Source organism: Puma concolor, chromosome B1 (genome assembly GCF_028749965.1).
Source record: "Puma concolor isolate L17-30 chromosome B1, mPumCon1.1.hap2, whole genome shotgun sequence".
In the NCBI taxonomy this organism is placed as follows: domain Eukaryota; kingdom Metazoa; phylum Chordata; class Mammalia; order Carnivora; family Felidae; genus Puma; species Puma concolor.
This window is the reverse complement of record NC_141670.1, coordinates 39,343,222-39,369,803: the sequence shown is the minus strand read 5'-3', so window position 1 is coordinate 39,369,803 and position 26,582 is coordinate 39,343,222. Positions and strand designations below refer to the sequence as shown.

The 26,582-nt window shown below is 39.4% G+C and overlaps 1 protein-coding gene and 1 long non-coding RNA gene across 9 annotated transcripts in view; one reads left to right on the top strand and one right to left on the bottom strand.

The window, feature by feature from the left end:
- Positions 1 to 26,582, top strand: part of PSD3 (pleckstrin and Sec7 domain containing 3) — an 810,275-nt gene that overhangs the window by 179,363 nt on the left and 604,330 nt on the right. The window contains exon 1 of one of the 8 annotated variants that reach the window (XM_086703522.1): positions 23,630 to 23,795. The exons of the other annotated variants lie outside the window; for them this stretch is intronic. Coding sequence (XP_086559648.1) covers positions 23,775 to 23,795 — 21 coding nt within the window. The 5' untranslated portion in view covers positions 23,630 to 23,774. Of the gene's footprint in view, positions 1 to 23,629; positions 23,796 to 26,582 lie in introns of those variants that run through there. 8 annotated transcript variants of the gene reach the window in all.
- Positions 17,551 to 23,416, bottom strand: LOC147581588 (uncharacterized). Its single transcript, XR_015250058.1, has 3 exons — positions 23,067 to 23,416; positions 22,612 to 22,795; positions 17,551 to 20,591 (listed from the first exon to the last, which is right to left on the bottom strand). It is a non-coding gene; the product is annotated as an uncharacterized LOC147581588 (long non-coding RNA).

The window sequence follows — 26,582 nt, the reverse complement described above, 5'->3', positions numbered from 1 at the left end:
TGTTCAGAGCATGTTGGGACATATCCTTATTATTGTCTCATCTATTTAAAAGATGTCTGGGTGTATAGTCCAGTGTGTTTATCTGATATGTATTGATTTATAGCTTTCAGCTGTCTTTATATACAAACCAGGAAAGTTCAAGAGGTATAGCATTTCTAGAAGTTACAAAGTGACATGGAAAATACTTGATTGTACCTTTTGTACTGAATTTTATGTAAATAGTAGAAAGAATAGAATAGTAACTTAGATTTCCATAGAACTTTATAGCTTTATGGTTTTCATATACATTCTCTCATTTAATCCTCACAGACTAATACCTCTTTTACTATGAATTTAAGGCTCAGGGGACATATATATTTAAAATGAGTGTCATACAATGGGGCCTATTCACTTTGGCAGTGTACCCTACCACATTAGGGTCATATGAGCTACTAAAGATAGGATAACTAGCTAGACTGTCTCTGAAGAGCCTTGTCCTTCTCTGAGTTAATGCCATTCCCGTTTGGCTTCTGACTTACAGGATATAGAGGGACACATAAAAAAGTAAATAAGGCAGGTTCTACATAAAATGGGATCAAGTCTCACAATAGGTAGAATGTTGGAGTTAACCTTATATACCATGTGGTCCAAGCACAACTCATAGGCAGAATCCCTAATTCCACTTCCTGCACCTCCGCTTTTGCTAGGATATTTCCAATAATAAGGGGCATGGCACCTCACAAAGTAGCTTATTCAGCAAACTCATCACTTGCATTGATATTCTGGTCCAAGCAACCATAATCTCTTACCAAATTCACTGAAACTTAGTAGGTCTTCCTGCTATCACTTTCGTCCTGCCCTAACCTCCATGATCTATTCTCCACACTGCAGCAAGTGAACTTTTGAAGATGTAATTAGGTCAAGTTATTCTCAGATTCAAAATCCTATGGTATTTAACCACTTTAAATCTAAATCCAAATTCTTACTATGGCTTTAATGCCCAATGACCTGGCTTCCTGCCTGTGTCTCCTGCTCTTCCCTTTCTTATGTGCTCTTCACTGACCACATGGGTCTTTTGCTCTCCCCATTTCATGACATTTGCATGCTGCTCCCTGTGCCTACAGGGTTTTTCCTTGCATCTGTGTGTGGCACATTCCCTCATTCAGGCAGATCAATGCTCAAATATTATCTCCTCAGATCATCCTAACCAAAATAGGTCCCCCCAAATCACTCCATAAACCCTTGACCTGCTTTATTTTTCTTCATAGTTTTATTGCTCCTTTATATTATTATTTTTTATATTCAAGTATAATTAACATACAGTATTTCAGGTGTACCATATAGTGACTCAGCAATTCTATACATGTTTGTTTGTGTGGATGTTTATTGTCAGCCTCCCCACTCTACTGTAGCTCCATGAGGTAGGGACTTTGTCTCTTTCATTCTTTACTATGTAGTCCCATAGTGAATTCTATACATATTGATGAAATGAATAAATTAATTATTATAAAATTTTCCTTTCCATTTCAAGACTGAATTTATGTGGAATGAAAGATGGCTTGAAGATTCCATCTCTGGGTCATTGAAACAAAGATAGAAGTGGGTCAGCAGGAATTGTAGGGATAGAGTTTGAAGGCACTTAATATCATCCAATCCACCCCCTTACTCTAGAGATAAATTGAATGATGACCCCTAGATCATACAGCTAGTACATCAGGGACTGGAATACGTCTTCTGTAAATTTCCCTGGTTTGCGTTTTTTCCACAGCACCACACCATCTCATTTAAATCAGCAGAAGGAGGGGCACCTGGGTGGCTCAGTCGGTTAAGCGTCCGACTTCAGCTCAGGTCACGATCTCCCGGTCCCTGAGTTCGAGCCCCGCATTGGGCTCTGGGCTGATGGCTCAGAGCCTGGAGCATGCTTCCGATTCTGTGTCTCCCTCTCTCTCTGCCCCTCCCCCCTTTATGCTCTGTCTCTGTCTCAAAAATAAATAAACATTAAAAAAAATTTTTAATCAGTAGAAGGAGATGAGGTTGGGGTATAGCTAAAATGGTAAAGGAAAGATGATAATTTAAGCTTTATATGTGCTAAGTTTGAAGTGTTACTGGAACATTAGATTCAGATGTCATGTACCATAGATGTAAAAACTTTAACTCAGAAATGAGCTCAGATACCTACATTGATTTTGTAAATGAAGCTGTGGGAAAGGATGAGATTGACAAGAGTAGAGAAAGAGAAAAAAAAAAAAAATAAGAAAAGGGAGAGAAGAGAGGGGGAAAAAGACAAAAGGCCAGAACCTTTGCATATGGAAGAAGTTTACAAAGAAAAAAGGACCCACGTGGTCTCATAGAGTCAAAGAAGAAAGAAAATCAACCTAGGGAAGGTCAAGTAGGATAAGTACAAGGCAGAAGAAGATGCAGTTTCAGCAGTGTGGGACAAAAGTCAAATTTCTCAGGACTGAGGTAATAATGATGAGGGGCTTAATGGTTAAGAGCTCTGGAATTAAACTGCCTGGATTTAAATCCAGACTTCAGCATTTACTGTATGTCCTTGGTCAAGATTTTTTAATGTCTCTAAACCTTATTGACTCATATATTAAATAGGGATAAAATTAGTATCTATCACATAAAAGTGTTATGAGAAATCAATGAAATAATCCATTTAGTTTAGCCCAGTACCTGACACATAGTAACTGCTCAATAAATTTAGATATTATTTCTCTTGGTAAAAGTATGGAATATGAAGGAAAGGGAATGATAAATTTTGGAAATTAACAGGGTCAAGGGAAGACTTCTCTTGAGTGAAAAAAAATACTGTGAAGAAAGGAAAAAGGATCACAAATTTAGGCACAGATCTTAGTTTTAGGGAAGAAAAAAATAGATTTTGAAATAAGAGCACAAAACATAGGGATGAGAAGAAATATGGATATTTTGATAACGAAAAACGTATTACAATGTCACTTGATAGATTTGTCCATGTCCCCAGCTTGTTGGGAGCTTTTGAGTCTTTGTTTCCTACAATGCCACACATTGGCTGATAATTCTTTTTTTAAACATAATTTATTGTCAAATTGGTTTCCATACAACACCCAGTGCTCATCCCAACAAGTGCCCTCCTCCCTGCCCATCACCCACTTTCCCCTCACCCCACCCTCCATCTACCCTTGATTTGTTCTCAGTCCTTAAGAGTCTCTTATGGTTTGCTTCCCTCCCTCTCTGTAACCTTTTCTTTCCCTCTTCCCCTCCACCATGGTCTTCTGTTACATTTCTCAAGATCCATACATGAGTGAAAATATATGGTATCTTTCTCTGCCTTGCTTATTTCATTTGGCATAATACCCTCCAGTTCCATCCATGTTGCTACAAATGGCCAGATTTCATTCTTTCTCACTGCCAAGTAGTATTTCATTGTATACAATATTGGCTAATAATTCCAATGCTCTGAAATGATGTTTGATATGCACTGAAAGGGCTAAGCATAGATTCCTACAGCCTGCCATAAGAAAACCTCTCTAAGTTGCCATTGATCAACACTGAATCAAGTGGCTATTGATTTAACACAATCTTTTTAGAATTTCAGGTTGGAAGGCATCTGAAAGACCATCTGGCCCAATGTTACCTGGATTCTTCCATAGCATCTCTAGCAGGTAGTTTCATATAAGCTGTATTTGAACAGCATCCCATTTGATATCTTATAAGCCAGACCTTTCTTCCTCAGTTTGAATTCTTCAGCATATAAAGTTCTCCCACCAATTTGCCATGGGCCTTGCAATGGTCACAAACACTTCTTAGGTATAAGGGACTGAAAGATTCTTAAAAAACAAAAAACAAAACAAAACAAAACAAACAAAAACGCCAAAAAACATAACCTGGGAATGAAGACACTGGTAATGCCTTGTCTATAACATTCCTTTGTTAGTCACATAGAACAGCCCCAAGTATAGGTAAATTCTAATGTGCAGTAGGAGAGGCTGGAGCATAGAGGATGTTAAAGAGCATAAGATACTATTAAAAGGGATAGTCCTAAAGAGTTGTAAACCAAAAGCACAAGGTATCACAGGAAGGGAAATATTGAAGTCATATTCATCCTTCTTTACACCCTTTTCTTGTTCTGACCCTAGGTGGATACATAGGGTGAGCTACCATGTAAAGAGGAGCCCAGGACTGAGCATTAACTCATCACCATCATATAAAAGAGGACATTTTAATTACTGGCAATGAGATAGTTCATTTAGTCCATTTAAGTGGACCCAGACAGAAGTCCATGGATCTGGTGTAAGCTAAGAAAGTTGAAGGTATTCCCAGCCACATAATGTGCCCACAGTCCAGATGTAGTCCAACACAGCCCAGTTCAGCCCAATACTCTCTGAATTCAGCTAACTCTGAACTTCGTGTTTCCTCATTTGTAAATTACCTTACTTGTTAGAATTCAGAGAGCTGGTTAAAGGGTCTCTGTTGGGTCTTTCCGCTTTTAAATTCCATGATAGTAGCTCAACTATAAAATCTCCCTAGAGACTCCAGAAGTCATGGCAGGAGGCAGGTAGGCAGCAACAGCTCCAGAATTTCAACCTATGACAGAATTGGGGCCAACCTATTTGAAGGAGAAGGCTGCAGGTTTGTCATGGAACTGCATCTTCCTGGCAAGTGGCTGTTTTTATCTTGATTGCATAAAGCATTGGGGGGACTTAGAGGAGGATTGGGGGAATCCAAACCTCCCCACAACCCCTTGTGCCATTTCTGGAAATAGTTCTAGGTAGATGGTATGGTAATTTCCTCTAGCTCTGCACTCTTGGCAATCTCCATATCCATTGTCCAACTTCAGGAAACTAAAAGGCTCAGCAGTGGTATTAACATTACATCCACTATCAGAAGATATTATTTTTTCATCAGGAAACTTTGGTTATCACTATGTGCATTGATTTTCTCTGCTGTGTGACTGTATAATGTGAGTTGGTTAAGATTTGGCCAAGAAAAACATAAAATGGAGACTAGATAATTTGTTACAAACAAAAAGACAGCAAATTAAAAAAAAATCTTAATTCCACAATGAAATTATTATTGTTAATGAAAAATCAACTGGTCTATACTGGCTATGAATACTTTATCATTTATGATAACAACTCTAGCATCAATACTATAAATACTGTGCATCTATTAATAGCAGTTTTCATCTTCATAGTCATTTACCAACAACTAATTAATGAAACAAACCTATTTTAATTAGTTGCCATGGTAGTAAATAGAGATACACAGAAATAGTTGCCTCCATCAAATCTGTTCTTAGCTCCTGAAACATAATTCAGTTTAGGCAATAAATCATCATTATGTAGCACTATAATGTGTTTAGAATGACAATTATGTTATTATGTTGGTAATGAAAAGATTTGCAAGTACACATAAATAATGCAATAGCAAATATTTATGAAGATAACTTTTATGTTTGTTACACATTAACTTTTTTCCTTTACTGAATCTGATAGCCAAAAGTAAAAATTTCATCTATAATTATTACTCTATTTATATCTTATCTATTTCATTTCTTCTTGGGTACCTACCCTGAGAGGAGGGTTGTCAGAATGAAAGAGGCTTCAAAAAATTTGCTGTTAAATTAACAGTGAAGAGTTATGGGGGGATGGTGGGAAGATGACATAGTCACCATCTTCAAGTGTCTGAAGGGCTACTGGAGTGGAAGAGAAATTGGACTGATAGTTTGTCCTCTGGTGTGCAGACCAGAGTGCATGGTGGAAGCTACAGGGAAGTGTGATCTGAGGTGTCATGGTGTCATAGTGGTTATGGCAAATACTCTGGAGTCAGACAGGGCCTAAATCCAGACTATGTCCCTTCCATAGGTCAGGCTACCTACTCTAAGCCACAGCCCTGTTGCATGGGGTCATGTGGGGATTATCCAATTAATGCACTGAGAATGTGCTCAAGACCATGTCTGGTATATAGTAAGTAGTGCATGAGTGTTAGCACTTTGTTAGTGGAAGGTTGTTAAGAATGGAATGAGTTGCTTTGTGAGGTAATGACTCACTTCTTTGTCACCAGAATGCAGTAGAAACTGAATGGTCACCTCTTAAAAATATTGTATAAGGGCTTCCTGCTTTGAAGGTAAGGTTGAAATAGATGATTCCCAGGTCCATATGATTTTTTGGGAGGAGGAGTAGGAAGGACTTCTATTTTCATCCTTCAACCTTTTTTTACATTGGATTCTTGCTGTAATGTAATGCTTGTGGGACTATACTGTTGACATATTATTGGTTAAATGGTATTATATGGAGCAAACTTTTCTCTTTCAGACTTTTGCCCTGAAATAGCCTTAATTCTGGGAAAATAACCATTCACTAATTTTGACAATCTAGTCTCTGCCAGGTTTTTCTCTGAGACACCTTAGGACCTTTTCAAATGGAGATTTTTTTCAACTGGTTTCCCTAAGTCTGTGGCTGTGTTCTAAAATTACAAATTACTTCCCCTAATATCCAGAATGTTCTTTGTTATAATCACATTTCCCTAAATATTTGTATCAATCTTTACCTTGTTGTTTAACTCCTCTGTCAGTGAGCAAGCAGGGAACATGTCTAGGTTTTAAACAGTGGGAAGTTCTTTCTCATCATTTTTCTCATTTTTATTTCCTTCTCTCTTACAACACTGTATGATGACAGCTATGGTCTAGTTGCTAAACATCTGCACAGAGCCACTGAAATCCATAAGGTTTTGGGTTTCTTTGTGGGACATGATGTCAGGTACGTCCCAACTACTCATGAGACTGCTACTCTTGGGAGCGTGTCTGTCACTATGACAAAATGCTGGGAATAACAGTGAACTAAGAAGCTTAAAGAGAGGCTGAGAGGGAGCCAAGAGAAAAGGAAATGAAAAAATGAATCCTAGGGAGGTAACCAAGGCAAGGGGAAAAGGTTGGATATAAACAGTACAGGAAGAGAAAGGAAACAGGAAAAGAAGAGCACAGAGAAAGAGTTTAAAAACCTGTTCTTTTACCTTGAAGACTTACATCCACATAGATCCTTCAAATGCAACAAAAACTATTCTTTAGAGAAAATAAACGTTAATTAAAGTTTGAAGATCAAAATAGCTAGTAAAAGAGAACAGAAAAATCTCCGTTTACAGGTAGCCATTCTAGGTTAATCATTTACCAGAAGCACGATAATTGCATAGGCAGTATAAACTTGTATATCTGGTATGGGCACTCTCCATAGTAAACCACAAATGAGAAAAAAATTAAAGGAGAAAATAACCTCATATCCAAGAATAACTAAATAAATAACATAAAAAGTCTTTTTTTCCTGAACAAAAAGGATCTGAAGATAAATCCCTGGTGTGTGTGTGTGTGTGTGTGTGTGTGTGTGTGTGTGTGTGTGAGAGAGAGAGAGAGAGAGAGAGAGAGAGAGAGAGAGAGAGAGAGAGGGCGCTCTATGTGGCATTTTTACCAAATGACAAATTTTAAGGCATTGAAATAGCCCTCCTTAATGTGTATGGTTTCAGAATTTCTTTAGCAATAATGTGGGCATATTCAACTTATATTCACAACAAAACATACAGTTTCACATTCTGACATTAATGTTGAATATCCATCAATTACAAATTACTAATACTTTCTTTGGAAATATTTTCTTACCTGAAAGAGTTCCATAGCAAATCAATTTAACTTTATTATTTTCAATATGAAATTTATTGTCAAATTGGTTTCCATACAACATCCAGTGGTCATCCCAACAGGTGCCCTCCTCAATGCCCATCACCCACTTTCCCCTCCCTCCCACCCCCCATCAACCCTCAGTTTATTCTCAGTTTTTAAGAGTCTCTTATGGTTTGGCTTCCTCCCTCTCTAACTTTTTTTTTTCCTTCCCCTCCCCCATGGACTTCTGTTAAGTTTCTCAGGATCCCCATAAGAGTGAAAACATATGGTACCTGTCTTTCTCTGTATGACTTATTTCACTTAGGATAACACTCTTAAGTTCCCTCCATGTTGCTACAAAAGGCCATATTTCATTCTTTCTCATTGCCAAGTAGTATTCCATTGTGTATATAACCACAATTTCGTTATCCATTCATCAGTTGATGGACATTTAGGCTGTTTTCCTAGTTTGGCTATTGTTGAAAGTGCTGCTATCAACATTGGGGTACAAATGCCCCTATGCATCAGCACTCTGTATCCCTTGGGTAAATTCCTAGCAGTGCTATTGCTGGGTCATAGTGTAGATCTATTTTTCATTTTTTGAAGAACCTCCATACTGTTTTCCAGAGTGGCTGCACCAGTCTGCATTCCCACCGACAGTGCAAGAGGGTTCCCATTTCTCCACATCCTCGCCAGCATCTATAGTCTACTGATTTGGTCGTTTTAGCCACTCTGACTGGCGTGAAGTGATATCTCAGTGTGGCTTTGATATGTATTTCCCTGATGAGGAGTGACGTTGAGCATCTTTTCATGTGCCTGTTGGCCATCTGGATGTCTTCTTTAGAGAAGTGTCTGTTCATGTCTTCCGCCCATTTCTTCACTGGATTATTTGTTTGTCGGGTGTGGAGTTTGGTGAGTTCTTTATAGATTTTGGATACTAGCCCTTTGTCTGATAGGTCATTTGCAAATATCTTTTCCCATTCCTTCAGTTGGCTTTTAGCTTTGTTGATTGTTTCCTTTGCAGTGCAGAAGGTTTTTATTTTGATGAGGTCCCAATAGTTCATTTTTGTTTTTAATTCCCTTGCCTTTGGAAACGTGTCAAGTAAGAAATTGCTGTGGCTGAGGTCATAGAGGTTTTTCCTGCTTTCTCCTCTAGGGTTTTGATGGTTTCCTATCTTACATTCAGGTCCTTCATCCATTTTGAGTTTATTTTTGTGAATGGTATAAGAAAGTGGTCTAGTTTCATTCTTCTGCATGTTGCTGTCCAATTCTCCCAGCACCATTTGTTAAAGAGACTGTCTTTTTTTCCATTGGATACTCTTTCCTGCTTTGTCAAAGATTAATTGGCCATACTTTTGTGGGTCCACTTCTGGAGTCTCTACTCTATTCCATTGGTCTATGTGTCTGTGTTTGTGCCAATACCATGCTGTCTTGATGATTACAGCTTTGTACAGAGGCTAAAGTCTGGAATTGTGATGCCTCCCACTCTGGTCTTCTTCAATATTACTTTGGCTATTTGGGGTCTTTTGTGGTTCCATACAAATTTTAGAATTGCTTGTTCTAGCTTCGAGAAGAATGCTGGTGCAATTTTGATTGGGATTGCATTGAATGGGTAGATTGCTTTGGGTAGTATTGACATTTTAACAATATTTATTCTTCCAATCCATGAACACGGAAAGTTTTTCCATTTCTTTGTATCTTTGTCAATTTCCTTCATAAGCCTTCTATAGTTTTCAGCATACAGATCTTTTATATCTCTGGTTAGGTTTATTCTTAGGTATTTTATGATTCTTGGTGCAATTATGAATGGGATCAGTTTCTTTATTTGTCTTTCTGTTGCCTCATTATTAGTGTATGAGAATGCAATTGATTTCTGAAAAATTGATTTTGTATCCTGCGACTTTGCTGAATTCATGTATCAGTTCCAGCAGACTTTTGGTGGAGTCTGTTGGGTTTTCCATGTATAATAACATGTCATCTGCAAACAGCGAAAGCTTGACTTCATCTTTGCCAATTTTGATGCCTTTGATTTCCTTTGGTTGTCTGATTGCTGATGCTGGAACTTCCAACACTCTGTTAAACAACAGCAGTGAGAGTGGACATCCCTGTCGTGTTCCTGATTTCAGGGGGAAAGCTCTCAGTTTTTCCCCATTGAGGATGATATTAGCTGTGGGCCTTTCATAAATGGCTTTTATGATGTTTAAATATGTTCCTTCTGGGGCGCCTGGGTGGCTTGGTCGGTTAAGCGTCCGACTTCGGCTCAGGTCATGATCTCACGGTCCGTGAGTTCGAGCCCCGCGTCAGGCTCTGTGCTGACAGCTCAGAGCCTGGAGCCTGTTTCAGATTCTGTGCCTCCCTCTCTCTCTGCCCCTCCCCTGTTCATGCTCTGTCTCTCTCTGTCTCAAAAATAAATAAATGTTAAAAAAAAAAAAAAATTAAAAAAAAAATTAAATATGTTCCTTCTATCCCAACTTTCTCAAGGGTTTTTACTAAGAAAGGATGCTGAATTTTGTCAAATGCTTTTTCTGCATCGATTGACAAGATCATATGATTATCTTTTCTTTTATTAATGTGATGTATCACATTGATTGGCTTGCGAATATTGAACCAGGCCTGAAGCCCAGGAATGAATCCCACTCGATCATGGTGAATAATTCTTTTTATATGCTGTTGAATTCGATTTGCTAGTATCTTATTGAGAATTTTCGCATCCATATTCATCAGGGATATTGGCCTGTAGTTCTCTTTTTTTGCTGGGTCTCTGTCTGGTTTGGGAATCAAAGTAATGCTGGCTTCATAGAATGAGTCTGGAAGTTTTCCTTCTCTTTCTATTTTTTGGAACAGCTTGAGAAGGATAGGTATTATCTCTGCTTTAAATGTCTCGTAGAATTCCCCAGGGAAGCCATCTGGTCCTGACTCTTATTTGTTGGGAGATTTTTGATAACTGATTCAAGTTCTTTGGTGATTATGGATCTGTTCAAATTTTCTATTTCTTCCCAATTGAGTTTTGGAAGTGTGTGGGTTCTTGGGAATTTCTCCATTTCTTCCAGGTTGTCCAGTTTGTTGGCATATAATTTTTCATAGTATTCCCTGATAATTGCTTGTATTTCTGAAGGAGTGGTTGTAATACATCCATTTTCACTCATGATTTTATCTATTTGGGTCCTCTCTTTTCTTTTTGAGAAGGCTGGCTAGAGGTTTATCAATTTTATTTTTTCAAAAAACCAACTCTTGGTTTCATTGATCTGCTCTACTGGTTTTTTTTTGTTTTGTTTTGTTTTTTGTATTCTATATCGTTATTTCTGCTCTGATCTTTATTATTTCTCTTCTTCTGCTGGGTTTGGGGTGTCTTTGCCGTTCTGCTTCTAGTTCCTTTAGGTGTGCTGTTAGATTTTGTATTTGGGATTTTTCTTGTTTCTTGAGATAGGCCTGGATTGCAATGTATTTTCCTCTCAGGACTGCCTTCGCTGCATCCCAAAGCATTTGGAGTGTTTATTTTCATCTTCATTTGTTTCCATATATTTTTTAATTTCTTCTCTAATTGCCTGGTTGACCCATTCAGTCTTTAGTAGGGTGTTCTTTAACCTCCATGCGTTTGGAGGTTTTCCAGACTTTTTCCTGTAGTTGATTTCAAGTGTCATAGCATTGTGGTCTGAAAGTGTGCGTGGTATGATCTCAATTCTTGTACACTTATGAAGGGCTGTTTTGTGACCCAGTATGTGATCTATCTTGGAGAATGTTCCTTGTGCACTTGAGAAGAAAGTATATTCTGTTGCTTTGGGATGCAGAGTTCTAAACATATCTGTCAAATCCATCTGATCCAATGTATCATTCAGGGCCCTTGTTTCTTTATTGATCCTGTGTCCAGATGATGTATCCATTGCTGTAAGTGGGGGTATTAAAGTCCCCTGAAATTACCACATTCTTATCAATAAGGTTGCTTATGTTTGTGCATAAACACATATCATATATGTTTTATATATTTGGGGCCTCCCGTATTCAGTGCATAGACATTTATAATTGTTAGCTCTTCCTGATGGATAGACCCTGTAATTATTATATAATGCCCTTCTTCATCTCTTGTTACAGCCTTTAATTTAAAGTCTAGTTTGTCTGATATAAGTATGGCTACTCCAGCTTTCTTTTGACTTCCAATAGCAAAATAGATAGTTCTCTATCCCCTCACTTTCAATCTGAAGGTGTCCTCAGGTCTAAAATGAGTTTCTTGTAGACAGCAAATAGATGGGTCTTGTTTTTTTATCCATTCTGATACCCTATGTCTTTTGTTTGGAGCACTGAGCCAATTTACATTCAGTGTTGTTAGTGAAAGATGGGTTTTGAGTCATTGGGTTATCTGTAGGTTTCATGCATGTAGTGATGTCTCTGGTACTTTGTGGTCCTTGCAATATTTCACTGACAGAGTCCTCCTTAGGATCTCTTGTAGGGCTGGTTTAGTAGTGATGAATTCCTTCAGTTTTTGTTTGGGAAAACCTTTATCTCTCCTTCTATTCTGAATGACAGACTTGCTGGATAAAGGATTCTTGGCTGCATATTTTTCCTGTTTATCACCTTGAAGATTTCCTGCCATTCCTTTCTGGCCTTCCAGGTTGCAGTAGATAGGTCTGCTACTACCCTTATGTGTCTACCTTTGTAAGCTAGGGCCCGTTTATACCTACCTGCTTTCAGAATTCTATCTTTATCCTTGTATTTTGCCACTTTCACTATGATATGTCATGCAGAAGATCCATTCAAGTTACGTCTGAAAGGAGTTCTCTGCGCCTCTTGGATTTCAATGCCTTTTTCCTTCCCCAGATCAGGGAAGTTCTCAGCTATGATTTGTTCAAGTACACCTTCAGCCCCTTTCTCTTTCTCTTCTTCTGGAATTCCTATTATACAGACATTGTTCTGTTTGATTGCATCACTTAGTTCTATAATTCTCCCCTCATACTCCTGGATTTTTTTTTTTATCTTTTTCTCAGCTTCCTCTTTTTCCATAATTTTATCTTCTAATTCACCTATTCTCTCCTCTGCCTTTCCATCCATGCTATGGCCGCCTCCATTTTATTTGGCACCTCATTTATAGCATTTTTTAGTTCCTCATGACTACTTCTTAGTCCCTTGATCTCTGTAGCAATAGATTCTCTGCTGTCCTGTATGCTTTTTTCAAGCCTAGTGATTAATTTCATGACTAGTATTCTAAATTCTTGTTCTGCTATATTGCTTAAACCGGTTTTGATAATTCATTAGCTGTCACTACTTCCTGGATTTTCTTTTGAGGATAATTCTTCCATTTTGTCATTTTGGGTAGTCCCTGAGTTAGCTCTAAACTGCAGGGCACTTCCCCTATGCTGTCTGGAGAAACTGGTGTTGGTGGGCAGGGCTGCAGTCAGACCCGATGTCTGCCCCCAGCCCACCACTGGGGTCACAGTCAGACTGGTGTGTACCTTATCTTCCCCTCTCCCAGGGTAGGAATCACTGTGCAGTGGTGTGGCCCCTGTCTGGGGTACTTCCACACTGCCAGGCTTGTGGTGCTGCTTCGATGGGATCTGGCCAAAGATGTATTAGCCAGGGTGGATCTGAAAGGTGCATGGGGGTGGGAGGGGCAGGCTTAGCTCGCTTTGCTGTTGGTGGTCCCTTGTGGGAGGGGCCCTGCAGCACCGGGAGGGATGGATCCATAGAAGCACAGTGTTGGGCGTTTGAGCAGTGCAAGCAAGTTTGGTGGCGGGAACTGGTTCCCTTTGGAATTTCGGCTGGGGGATAGGAGAGGGAAATGGCGATTGCCAGCACCTTTGTTCCTCCACCAAGCTGAGCTTTGTCTTCCGGAGCTCAACAACTCTCCCTCCCGGCGTTCTCTTGCCCTCCCAGCTCTCTGAGAGCAGAGCTGTTGACTTTTAACATTACAGATATTATGTCCTGCTGGCTGTCAGAACTCACACGGTCCAGCCCCTCTGCTTTTGCAATGCAGACTTCAGGGGCTCTGCCTTGCCAGCCGGGCTGCCCCTCTACCAGCCCATCTCCCTCCTGCCAGTCCGTTTACCATGCACCACCTCTCCACCCTTCCTACCCTCTTCTGTGGGCCTCTTGTCTATGGTTAGCTCCGGAGAGTCCGTTCTGCTAGTCTTCTGGCGGTTTTCTGGGTTATTTAGGCAGATGTGGTGGAATCTTAGTGATCAGCAGGATGAGGTGAGCCCACCATCCTCCTACGCCGCCACTTCCTCTCTTATGACTCTCAATTAACTTATAAAATAAGTCAACTTGGATTTCAATTTTGTCCATTAATACATATAACACATAAACACAAGGGATAAACTATAACTTATCTGTGGTGTGTGTGTGTGTGTGTGTGTGTGTGTGTGTGTGTGTGTGTGTGTGGGGGTAGTGTAAGAGGATAAAATGTTGATTTTGAAAAGATAAAAATTACTCGATAAATCCTAATGTCTTTTCTCTAAGGTAAAAGTATTTTTATTTATAACTCATTTGATAAGTGAAGAGAGTGATTGGAATATAATGACCAGATATGACTGATTGGCTTCAGGTTGTATCCTCCTTTGGTCTGATGATCATGGGATATGTCCAATTATTAAATTTTTATAGTAAATATTATAATGAGTTGACTCAAATAATTGTCATGCAACCTGTGCCAAGAATCTGTAAGAGCGTTCCTCATCTGTAACATAAAGAGATTGAGTTAAATAATCTCTAATGTCCTTTTTAGTTCTATGAAGTTAAGTCCTTTGCTTCTGGTTTTATTTTTCCACCTCTGTTTAGTTAGCATACAGAAATGAACCTACCATCAGAATGTCACCCACTTTAAAAAAAAAAAAAGAATATCACCCACTTTCTTCACAAGTAGCACCCAACTGCAGTGTTATGAATCTAATATACTTGTTAATGAACTTTCATCTTAAGTCTCCTTATTGGAGAGGTTTTTAGTTCATTTGCTGGCAAGGAGGGAAATACCTTCACCTACATATGTGTTTAGTACTTTTTCAGATTCTTCTTGACTTTATTGTGTCAAACAATAAAGATCAGTTTACCAGGGCAGATAACAGAATGACTTTAAATTTGTTATGTTACTACCCTATGATTTTTCTCCTAGAAGTAGTGTGGCAAATGCAACAAACTGATAACTATTTTCAGGAAACATGATTCACATAGCTTTCAACAACAGAATTCCCTTACAGCTTTCAAAATAATATGCTTACTATTTGGTACTTGATTATGTGTATTTGGCTAGGTATTGATCAATGTAAATAATGTTCCTGCTCTAATAGAAAAACCCATAAATTTCAGTGGCTTAACACCATAGAAGTTTACTTCTCACTTACTTCACTGAATGTGTGTTGGTGAATGTTCTGGTTGCTCTGGGCACTGGCAATTACCTGATAAACATGGAACATCTCTTGGGATGTCAGGTCTTAAAGTGGTATATATTACTTCTGGTGACATTTCATTGACCAGAACTAGTAAAATGGCCCCATCTAGATACCACTGGGCTAGCAAATGTAGTCTTCCTAACATGCCTAGGAGGAAATTAAAATGGGCTGGTAAACACAGGGGATTATTTCTGCTATAGTATTCTATAGATAGCAATGAGCCATATTTAGTAATGAGTTGAAGAAAAGGGGCCTGAAGGAGAAAGCAGCTTATCTAGGCACATTTTCCATGACCAAGGTTAGGGGGGTCGTTAGAAGTTGTAACAATTATCATGTTGTATCTAGATAATTCAGAAACCAAAGAGTGGTAAAAGTTTAGAAATTAAGTTGATATAAGGCTGGAGAGGATAAATGCTGAGTAGGGGGAATGTGCATTATTATTTGCAGTGTGTGTGTGTGTGTGTGTGTGTGTGTGTGTGTGTGTGTGTGTGTATGTGTGTGTGTGTTGGGGGAGTATTTACAGATTCTGGATATAATGTCTGTCAGATATTGGTTTCACATTTTTGTGTGGATGCCCTACCTCCTAACTGTTCTATAGTCTACACTTGCTTTTATGTCATGGCTTAAACTTAAGATCTCTCTAAGTGCAAGCTTAAGAAGCTAGAAAAAGAAGAGCAAATTAAATCCAAAATAAGAATAAAGATGGACACAAAAACAATAAAAACAGAAATCAATAAAATAGGAAATAGAAAAACAATATAGACTACAAATGAAACAAAAAGCTGATTCTTTGAGATCAATGAAATTGACAAGTCTGTAGCTAAACTGATGAGGAAGAAATAGAAGATACAAATGACCAATATCAAGAATGAAAGTGAGAATATACCTAGAGAGCATAGAGACATTAAAAGAATAATAAAGGAAATACTATGGAAAACTTTATCCCAATTAATTTTGACAAGATAAATGAAAAGGACAAGTTCTTTAGGAGCTTACTCAAGAACTAGATAACCTGAAATACATAATATTTTTACTGATATACATTAGTATATAATATTTATTGTTATATATTAATATATTTATTATTTATTAAATAATATATTATTATATATTAATATAATTTATTATATAAATATAAAATATATGTATATGATATATGACATATAATATATAAATATTAATATATAATAGTAAATATATTTAATATATAATATATATTTAATATATTTAAATATATATTACATGTGACTTTATATATATATTTTAAATATATATATATACGCAAGTATATATATAGTATATATATAACGTGAGAAAATACATTTTTGTTGTTTAAGCCACAAAGTCTGTAGTATTCTGTTATGGCTGCCTTAGCAGTCATAACACAATAATATATGGTGATCAGATGAGGTTTATCTCATTTGAAGGGTTGGTTTAACATTTGAAAATCAGTGTAATTCACCAAAATTACAGCATAAGAAAGAAAAATCAGGGGCACCTGGATGGGTCAGTTTGTTAAGTGTCCGACTCTTGATTTCTGCTCAGGTCATGATCTCACGGTTTGTGAGACCAAGCTGGCATTGGGCTCTGTGCTGGCAGTGTGGAGCCTGCTTGGGATTCTTTCTCTCTCCTCTCTCTCTGTGCCTCCCTCTAGTCACGTGCACACACACTCTCTCTCAAAATAAACATTAAAAAAAAAGAAAGAAAAATCATATGAATATCTCAATAGATACAAAAAAACCATTTGACAAAATTCAATACCCATTCATGACAAAAAGAAAATAAAACGTCTCAACAAACTAGGAATAGTAGGGAACTTTCTCAACCTGATAGAAATCACCTACCAAAAACTTACAGATAACATCATACCTAATAGGGAAAAAGTAAATGCTTTCTCCCTAAGATCAGAAACTAAGCAAGAATTCTTATTGATTTGATTTACTATTGTACTAAAGTTCCAGATCAGTGCAATAAAGCAAGAGGTAAAACTATCTTCATTCACAAATCACATGATTGGCTATGTTGAACATAATAAGGAATTTATTTAAAAACTAGTAAAGGGGTGCCTAGGTGGCTTAGTTGGTTAAGCTGCTTTGGCTCAGGTCATGATCTCATGATCTCATGGTACCATATATAAAAATTAAGTCATAAGAATTTATGATAAGAATTTAAACAAAAAGAATTAAAACCATAAAACCTCTAGAAGCAAACATAGGGGATATCTTTGTGACATTATGTTGGTCAAAGATTTCTTGGGACACAAAAAACACAAATCATAAGAGAAAAAAAGTGGTAGAGTAGACTTCATTTAAATTAAAAACTTCTGGGGGCGCCTGGGTGGCGCAGTCGGTTAAGCGTCCGACTTCAGCCAGGTCACGATCTCGCGGTCCGTGAGTTCGAGCCCCGCGTCAGGCTCTGGGCTGATGGCTCGCAGCCTGGACCCTGTTTCCGATTCTGTGTCTCCCTCTCTCTCTGCCCCTTCCCCATTCATGCTCTGTCTCTCTCTGTCCCAAAAAAATAAATAAACGTTGAAAAAAAAAATTTTTTTAAAAAATAAATAAATAAATTAAAAACTTCTGTTCTTCAAAGAAACGTAAGAAATTGAAAAGGTAAGACAAATATGGGGAGAAAATATTTACAGAATACATATCTGATACAGAACTTGTATCCAGGATATAAAATAATTCTTACAATTCAATAATTAGAAGACAAAAAGAATCTATTTTAAAAAATGGGCAAACGTTTTTAAACAGCCACTTCTGAAAGAAGACATAGAAATTGGAAATAAGCACATAAAAGGATGCTCCATACCATTCATCATTAACAATTCCCAGTTGAACTATAGTTATATACCACTATGCACACAAAAAGCCAAAATTAAAAAAAAATTGACAATATGTTGGCAACATGTTGGCAAGAATGTAGAATACTGGGTCTCTCATACCTTGCAGATGGAAATGCAAAATAATATGGCCAATTTGGAAAACTATTTCATGAATTTTTGAAAAAATAATGTTAAAAATACATAAACCATATGAGCAAAGATCCCACATCTGGGTGTTTATCCAAGAATATACATACACACACAAAAAAACCCTTGAACATATATATTCATACATTTTCCTTATAATAGCCAAAAACTAGAGTGTCCATCAACTTGTAGAGAAACAAATTATGTATCCATGCAATGGAACACTACTGAACAATAAAGAGGAATAAATTACACGTTCATATAAAAACATGCATGGGGGGGTGCCTGGCTGGCTCAGTTGGTAGAGCATGTGACTCTTGATCTCAGGGTCCTGAGTTCAAGCCACATGCTGGTCATGGAGCCTACTTAAAAAATAAAAAAAGAAAAACATACATGAATCTTAAAAGCATTATGCTATGTGAAAGAAGACAGATAACAAAAATTTCATATTGTATGATTCCATTTATATGGAATTCTAGAAGGGCAAAACAGAAAAGCAGGTCAGTAGCTGCTAGGATCCAGGGTTTGGAGGGAGGGATTAACTACAAAGGAGCATGGAACTTTTTTGGGGGAGGGAGGGGAAAAATATCTTGGTTTTATTAGTGATTTACACAACTGTATACATTTGCCAGAGCTCACTGAATTGTATACTTAACAATTCTGATCACCAGTTCCAACATGTGTGTGTTTTCCCCCTGTACCACCAAGCAATTCTCCCACACCAGTTGTGTATTCTACAATTCAACTGAGTTGTGACCCTATTTACCTGGAGACAGCATCAGATCCCACATGTTAAGGGCTCAGTCCTTAAAGGGACTAATGGCAAGACTCTCCTCTCCCCTTCAGAAATCACAAGTTCAGGTTGCCACTTCGGCTTCTGAACAACCTGCTATAGACTGAAGGTTGCCATGGCCTCCTCCTCAGTTTCAATTAATTTGCTAGAACATAACTTGGAGAAACAGTTTACTAACTAGATTACCAGTTTATTATTAAAAGATGTAACTCAGTAACAGCTAGATGGAAGAGATGCAAAGGGCAAAGAATGAGGAAAGGGCATAAAGCCTCCATGTCCTGAGTGAGCCACTTCTCTCAGAATCTCTAAGTGTTCACCAACCTGGAAACTCTGAACCTGTGCTGCTTTTTGGTTTTTATGGAGGCTCCATTACATGGATACTATTGATTAAATCATTGGTTCTGGGCAACAATTCAACCTTCAGCCCCTCTCCCGGCCTCATTAACAAAACAAAAAACATTTTAATGCTCTGGCACTTGGGAAATTCTGAAGGTCTTAGGAGCCTCTGTGCCAGGAAAGAGGACAAAGATCAAATACATATTTCTTATAAATCACAGTATCATAACACTTAAAATTGGTGAGCTTTACGGTATGTAAATTGTACCTCAATAAAGCTGATACTGAAGGGAAAAGATTCTTTTCTCCAGGATTTCTGACTGGATTTATATAAATCAATAGACCAAAATAGCTGCTCTCATAGATCTTAGAGGTGAAATGACTCAAAAAGAGCCACTCTGCCAGAATTCAGCCTCAGGAACTTGTCATCTCTTGCAAGTAATTCAGCAGTTGTGTCTAGAATGAGAATCTTTACTGGGAAATAGAAAACTGATAGATCTCTCTTCTTTCAGAAACAAATTTACAGAAATTTTCAAATGTAAGAGTTCATAATGCATGTATTTTGTGATAAGAGTTCTATTCAAAGTCCTCCTACCTATTTTGTTGATAGTGCTTACCAACAATACTCTCTGTAGTCACTGAAATCAAAGGAATTCTTAAACAACATGTTACGCTTTCTCAAACCAAGGAGAGAGAATTGTTTCATTCATTTATGCATTCAGTGAACATTTGTTGAGCACCTCCTCTGTGCTAGGCAATAGGCCGAGAGAAAAAGTGAATGAATGAATGAATGAATGAATAAATAAATAAATAAATAAGGTGTGGTCTTTACCCTCTGGAGATTGCTGTCTGCTCTAAGTTTCTTGGGGTTACAATTCAGAGCATTGAGCTTTCAGGGATTTGTCATTGTCACTAAAGACTTGCTAGAAAGACTGAGGATCATGAAAATAATGTTTAAAAAAATTTTTTTTTAACGTTATTCATTTTGAGAGACAGAGACAGAGGGCAAGCAGGGGTGGGACAGAGAGAGAGGGAGACACAGAATCATAAACAGGCTCCAGACTCTGAGGTGTCAGCATAGAGCACGATGTGGGTCTTGAACTCACCAGCTGTGAGATCATGACTTGAGCCGAAGTCAGATACTTAACTGACTGAGCCACCCAGGTGCCCCAAGAATGTTTTTAATTGAAAGTTCTTTAAATCCCCAAATGCTGCAGTTTTTCAAGAGGGAAGGCCAATCTTTCCCATTCATAAAAAAGGAAACGAGGGCGCAAGGACAAGAAGCTTCCATCCCATGGTTAGACGATGAGTGAGCGAAGACTCTCTTGACTCTTGTTCAACAGTCTGGCGGCCCCTGGGATCATCTTCATTGTGATCATTCCTCTCATTACTCACTGTGGAGCAGCCTGTTACTATGTTATGCTTTCTTCTTGGAGAAATGCCAGGTTACTTTTACAATTTGAACACCCATACCATTAGTAATTTCCATAGGTCATTTCTACTCTGTAAAAAATATTATAAGTGAAATGCTTATTTCAGCAAAGAAATGTTTTCTATGGAATCTTCCTTCAACACAAATACTGCTTTTAAAACAATTCCTTTCCATTTGTTGAATAATTCTGAAAAAAGTGATTTGTTTTTTGAGGGAAATAGTGACTTTTCCACAAATATTTTCAGCAATTATTTTGATAGTAAAGTATTTTCTGGTGAAGTAGGAGGAAACAGATAGGTTTTCAAGTGTGAAATAGAAAAGCGGCTGTAGCAGTGTAAAGATTTGGTTTTTGTTTTTAATTGTTTTTAATGGTTGAGTTGGTGTGTAGTATTGCACTAAAAAGCTTTATCTTCTCATAAAAATAAGACAGTATAATCATATGGTATTCTTGACCCATACTTTCATTTGTCATTTATTCAGTGCCTCCTATGAGCCAAACCCTGTATGAGGCAGTGCTGTCAACAAAACTCTTAGGAAGATGGCAATATTCTGTCTGCATTGCCTAAATATAGTAGTCATTAGCCACATTTCAAATGTGGCTAAAAACTGAATTTTAATCAGCTTTAAATTTCATTTAAATTTAAATCGCTACATGTAGCTAGTAGTTATCAAATTGGGCAAGATATGTATGAGGAGTAATTAATATGAAGTGTCTCAATATGCACAATGTAGTTGTGGTGTATTTGGAAAGATGTAGATGTAGGATTTTTTCCCAGTGATTTCTGTCCACAAGGGTACTAAATCTTTCAGAATCATCACTTGCAATGAATCTACAATTAAAGTAAGTCTGTATTCAAAGGTCCAATGCATCCTATGCATACTTAAATGTCCACGTAAATATATGTGCACGCATATTTACAGTGAGAAAACAAAATGCTAGGACTCTTTCAAGCTAAGAAATTAAAGAGGATGGTAGAATAGGACTCTTAGGTTCAATTGCTCATTGACAATTGTCAATGCAATAAATATCGAAGGTATCAAAGCGAATATGAGACAGACCTCTACCCCATGCACAGTTTTTTAATGTTTTATTTATTTTGAGAGAGAGAGAGACTGTCTGTGTGAGCAGGGGAGGAGCAGAGAGAGGGAGGGAAGACACAGAATCTGAAGCAGGCTCCAGGCTCCGACCTGTCAGCAGAGAGCCCGACAAGGCTCAAGAGTTGTGAGATCACGACCTGAGCCGAAGTTGGACCCTAAACTGACTGAGCCACCCAGGCGCCCCAAAGTACACACGCTGTGAGCAGAGTCTGAACTTGTACTGGGAGACCCCATTGGATTTCGAGTCCAATGCCTTAACCCCTCAGCCATCACAGCCACCTCACGCACAAATTTTTATGGAAATGGTCCTGAGACCCTATTCCACAATTGGGGTCCTATAGTCAGATCAAAGTTATAAAAACAAGCAAGATTATGAAAAGAGTAGGGAGCCTGGCTCTACTCCCCACTAGGGGGAGGTGGGAGGTGCTACTCTCTAATTCTAAGCCAGTGAAGGGACTTCAAGGGGCCCTTGGGCCTTGGAGATATTTGATACTGTTCCCTGTAGTTGGAAAATACTGAGGATGGTGGCCTAACTCATGTCCCAAAAAGCTAATGGAGACTGCTGCTTCCCAGGAAACTCAGTGTGGGAGTGAGTCGACCATGCTTTAGGGCAGGGCCAGCGATCTCTTGCTGTGTGGTTGGGTTAGCCTGCACTTCCGGAATTAGTAAACTCAGGGATATGTGTTTTCTGTGGACCAGATGTGACTCACTTGCAAGACCCTTGGCCTTGGTTTGACCTTCTTGGGGTCTATACAACAGGGTGGGCTGGAGAGAGACTTCAGTGGGAACAGGTGTCCTGCTGGGTACCTAGGGTTGAATAACAGGAACAGGGGACCTCTCCCACCCTCTTTCCCACTGCATACTTCCAGGTAAGAAGAGAAAATTTAATGCTAGGTCAATTTTTTTTAAGCCACTTCCCTTTATTTGGATACCTTCTAGAGGTTACAAGAGGTAACCTAGTCTTCGTGACATAAAACTGTAACACAAACATACCGTAAGCACCATGCAGCTGGCCACGTGGACTTCTACCTCCAGGTAGACCTGGCAAGAGTTGAAGGTACAGGTGAAGCACCTCTTGCTTGCAAGACCTTACACACCGTGGTTTTTAGATCTTCCTCTCCCTTCGCCAGAGGAGGGCGCCTTTCCTTCCAGGCTCTGCCTCTCTGCTGCACACGACCTGAGGCAAGAGGAAAAAAAAAGCACAGGTCTTTGGCACTTTCGACTGAAAACGTAGTTTTTCGTTTCCTACCCCCCTGCAGGCACATTCGATGTGGGATAGTCCCGAGACTAGACTGCAGAGTGGATGTGAACCCCTGGTCCTCTCAGGCGGGACCCTCCTGAGGGGGAATGGACCTTAAATGGGGAGGCGGGTGGGCAGGTCCCCGGGACTCTGGCAGTGGTAGTCGCCCTAGGAGCTCCTTCAGAGGCAAACAAACCTCAATACAGACCTGAGAGGCCTCTGCCCGGCGTCCCCACCGCCCCGGACGTTGGGGGGGGGGGTGCGGGCGTTGGAGATGGGGGTGGGGGTGCTAAGCGCTTGTCTTGGCGGGCGCGCGGCCCTGAGCTCTTCTCGGGCCCGAGACACACGGCGCCCAACTCGCAGTTCCTTCACGCGGCTCTTCCACAGAGGAAACACCATCGAAAGCGCCTCTCACTTTCCTCAGGGTAGGAAAACTGTCGGAGAAGAAGACAAAGCAACAGGCAGGGTTCCGTTCTCCAGCTGGAGGCCGGAGGGCGAGCTCGGGGCACCGAGCGCCGGCTGAAGGCCTGGGGCACCGCCCCCTATCCGCCCCTGGGGCACCGCCCCCTCCACCTCCCCTTCCACCCCCTCCCACTCTCTAGAAGTTACCTCTTCCCGCTTTCCCGCCCCATCTCCGCCCCCGGGCGCCTACCCCGCCCACCGCCCGCCTGCCGGAGCCTTCGCGCGGACGTCTCGGGGGGCCTCGGGGGCGGGCGGGCGGACGGCCTCGGCAGCCTCCGCCAGGGTGCGCACCGCCTCCGCCACCGCCACCGCGGGGCTGCTTGCTCGCCTCCACTCGGCTGTCCCGGGAGCCCAACAAAGAGCGCGCGGCGCCGGCCGCCAGCCCTCAGTCGCTCCCTAGGCTCCCTCGGAGCGCCCGGTGGCCCGGCGACAGTTTCGGCGCGGGCGATGGAAGATGGAAGGAAGAAATGCCGCGGTGAGGCTCGAGAACCGCCGGGGGGCTGAAGGGCGTGTAGGCTCGAGCGCGGTGCTCACTCAGATGGGGGTTTGCTTTGCTTTGTCGCTCCTCCGTGCCTCCGGGTTCCTGGGCCACTTGTGTTTGTGCCTTGATGTCAGGTTCTGGTAACAGTTTTCCTTTTTGCTCTTTCTTTGTGTGTGTTAGGAACCCAGAAGGGTCAGCTTTGTGGTGTTAACGTTGAGGTGATTTAATTCAACCCTCCGCTTTGCAAACCTGACTTGGGAGAAAAGCCTGAGTACTCATACTTGCTGAAGGATCAAAAGAAGGGAAGCATTAAAGAGGACTTGCGGTGCCAATTTTTACTCTGCCCAAGTCAGCTCTTGTATTTAGGGGCTATCATGTTTCTCTGTCAGGGAAAATAAAAACCAAAAAAACAAAAAACGAAAACAGCAAAAATACCCCCAAAACAAATTTGCATTGAGCGAGCAAACGGGAAGATTATTTGGTAAAATATTCTCAGTATCTTTTAAAGACGTTTCATTCTGTTTTACATGCATTTAACTTTTATCTGCTGTTTCAGCTGTGAGTTATAGCAAATTATGTTCTGAGATTAAAAAAAAAAAATAGGTTAACACTTAGAGAACCTGGGTTTAGAATGTTGTCACTGACCTAAATAATAAATGTTTAGTTTTACCGTTCCCCTTGATGTTAAACACCCAGTAGACAGAAGAAGTAAAGGGAATTAGTTTTATTTTATAGAAACTGATTTGCTTGACAGTTGGCTCCAGGGATTCCACTCCAGAGTAACTCTTCTTCAGTGGGTCGAGGTGTTGGTGTGGGGATAAGGCAGATCTTGAAAATTACACGGAATGGGATTCTGAGAACAGATGCTTCAATTTATTAACTATAATTGACTATATAAAAGGATTTTGAAAAGCCCAATAGCCCGGTAAGCAAGAGAGAATTTCTGCTGTCAAGGAGCTGCTTTCTAGTAGGAGAGACTTCTGCATAGGTTACGATGGGGGAATCCAGAGGAAGGAGAGCTTTTGACCTAGGGGTTTGGAAGTCCTTTGAGGAGCTAGTGGTTCAGCTGCACCTTGAAGCGGGGGGAAGGATTTGGCTGGCTTTTTGTGTGTGTGGGAAAGGATGTTCTCTGCTGGAGGAAGAGAAATGCACTTTCTACCCTATTGCAAGAAATGCTTTACCATCCTTTCTTTTCTTAGACTATTTACAAATCAAGAGACTTTTCTTCAAAAAAGTCATTAAATTCCTCTTCAGTTAAAAATGCAGCATGCTCAGCAGAACCAGCAAAACAATACAGATAAATTAATACCTTCCCAACCAATTTTTAGTGGCTTGATGCATGTCTTTAGAATAACTTTCGTATATCCATTCACAGATCATATCACAAATATATGACTTGTCTTGTTAGATATTTCATTAACGTATGCTTTTTATACTGAAAGGAGCCAAGAGGTACCATGGAAAGCACTTGGGCTAGTAGGTAGGACGCCTGGCTTGTAGGTTTTGTTACCGACTGAGTTTTTGCTGTTGTCTTGGGCAAATCGTTTAACGTCTGTAGCTAAAATTTCTTCCTTTGTAGGTTGAGAGAATTGGGTAGATGCTTCCTCAGAGCCATCTAGCACTAGTATTTTATGGTATAATGCATAAACATGTACATGCATTACTAATTCAGTGATGTACTCTTCACATTCTATCTCTTAATTTGTGTTTGTGAATGGATTGTCACTCTTATCCTGGCCATTGAATGTGGGAGAGTGATTAAAGCTGCAAAGCTAAAATACCCTTATTTTAAGGTAAAGTTCCACAGTTGAATGTTATTTTTAAAAATGCAAGCATAAGAAGCTTGATTTGCAAATCTGAATTTGTGTTGGCTTTAAAAAATGTTTTGTTGACACTCTTCACTTCATTTGTGAACAAAGAGTAATACATACTTTACTATGTACATTCTACTTAAGAGGTTCAATTTTGCTTTTAAGTAGCAGCTAAAAAATGAGATACTTTAGAAATCCTTTTAGGATAGTAAATCTTGGGAATTTGGAAATAAAAATAAAATAAGACAGAAAATCAGCTCATTGAAAAAGGAAAATTCAGAGATGCTTTCCATAAATGGCTATATTCACTTTTTAAAAAGTTGGTGTTTATATATTTGTTTGTTCATCCTGATGGAAATGTGAGTGGGATGTAGTCTGGCATTACATTAAAAAAACATGTCCAAGGCATTACTGCTTTTAGAGGTGATTTTTTTTTTCCTTTAGAAATTCTGGAGTCATCTGTCCTGCCTTATTCATAAATGGACACACCATTGTGGTAATGGGTTAATTTCAGTCATGGTTAAGCTGAGGCAAAAACTATGTGAACATTAAACTGTGTATGTGCTCCAGGTTGGTTTGTTTCAGGTTTATCTGAGGTATGTTGTCATATGGCAATTATGAAAAGAACAGTTCTTTGGGCTTGGGTTAGGAGGTGAGTAATGGATGGTGATCTTTCTCAGTTTTTAGAAATGAATTCAGATATGGTTGACGTTTAGGCTGTCTGTGAAAAATAATCTGGCGATCAGTAGGTGACCAAAGTTCACTTACCTCAGGACATGAGTCAGGCTCACAGAAGGCTGGGGATCTAGTTTAGTTTCAAATCAACATTTAGGGATTCTTCCTCTGTAGTCTGGGTTAAACACGGAAGTCCCTACTTGCCTTTGTTAAGAGTGGAGATGATTTATCTTGAATACTGCCTTTTAGTTCTTTCTGAGTTCTTTTACAGTTAAACCAGCTTAACCTTACTTTA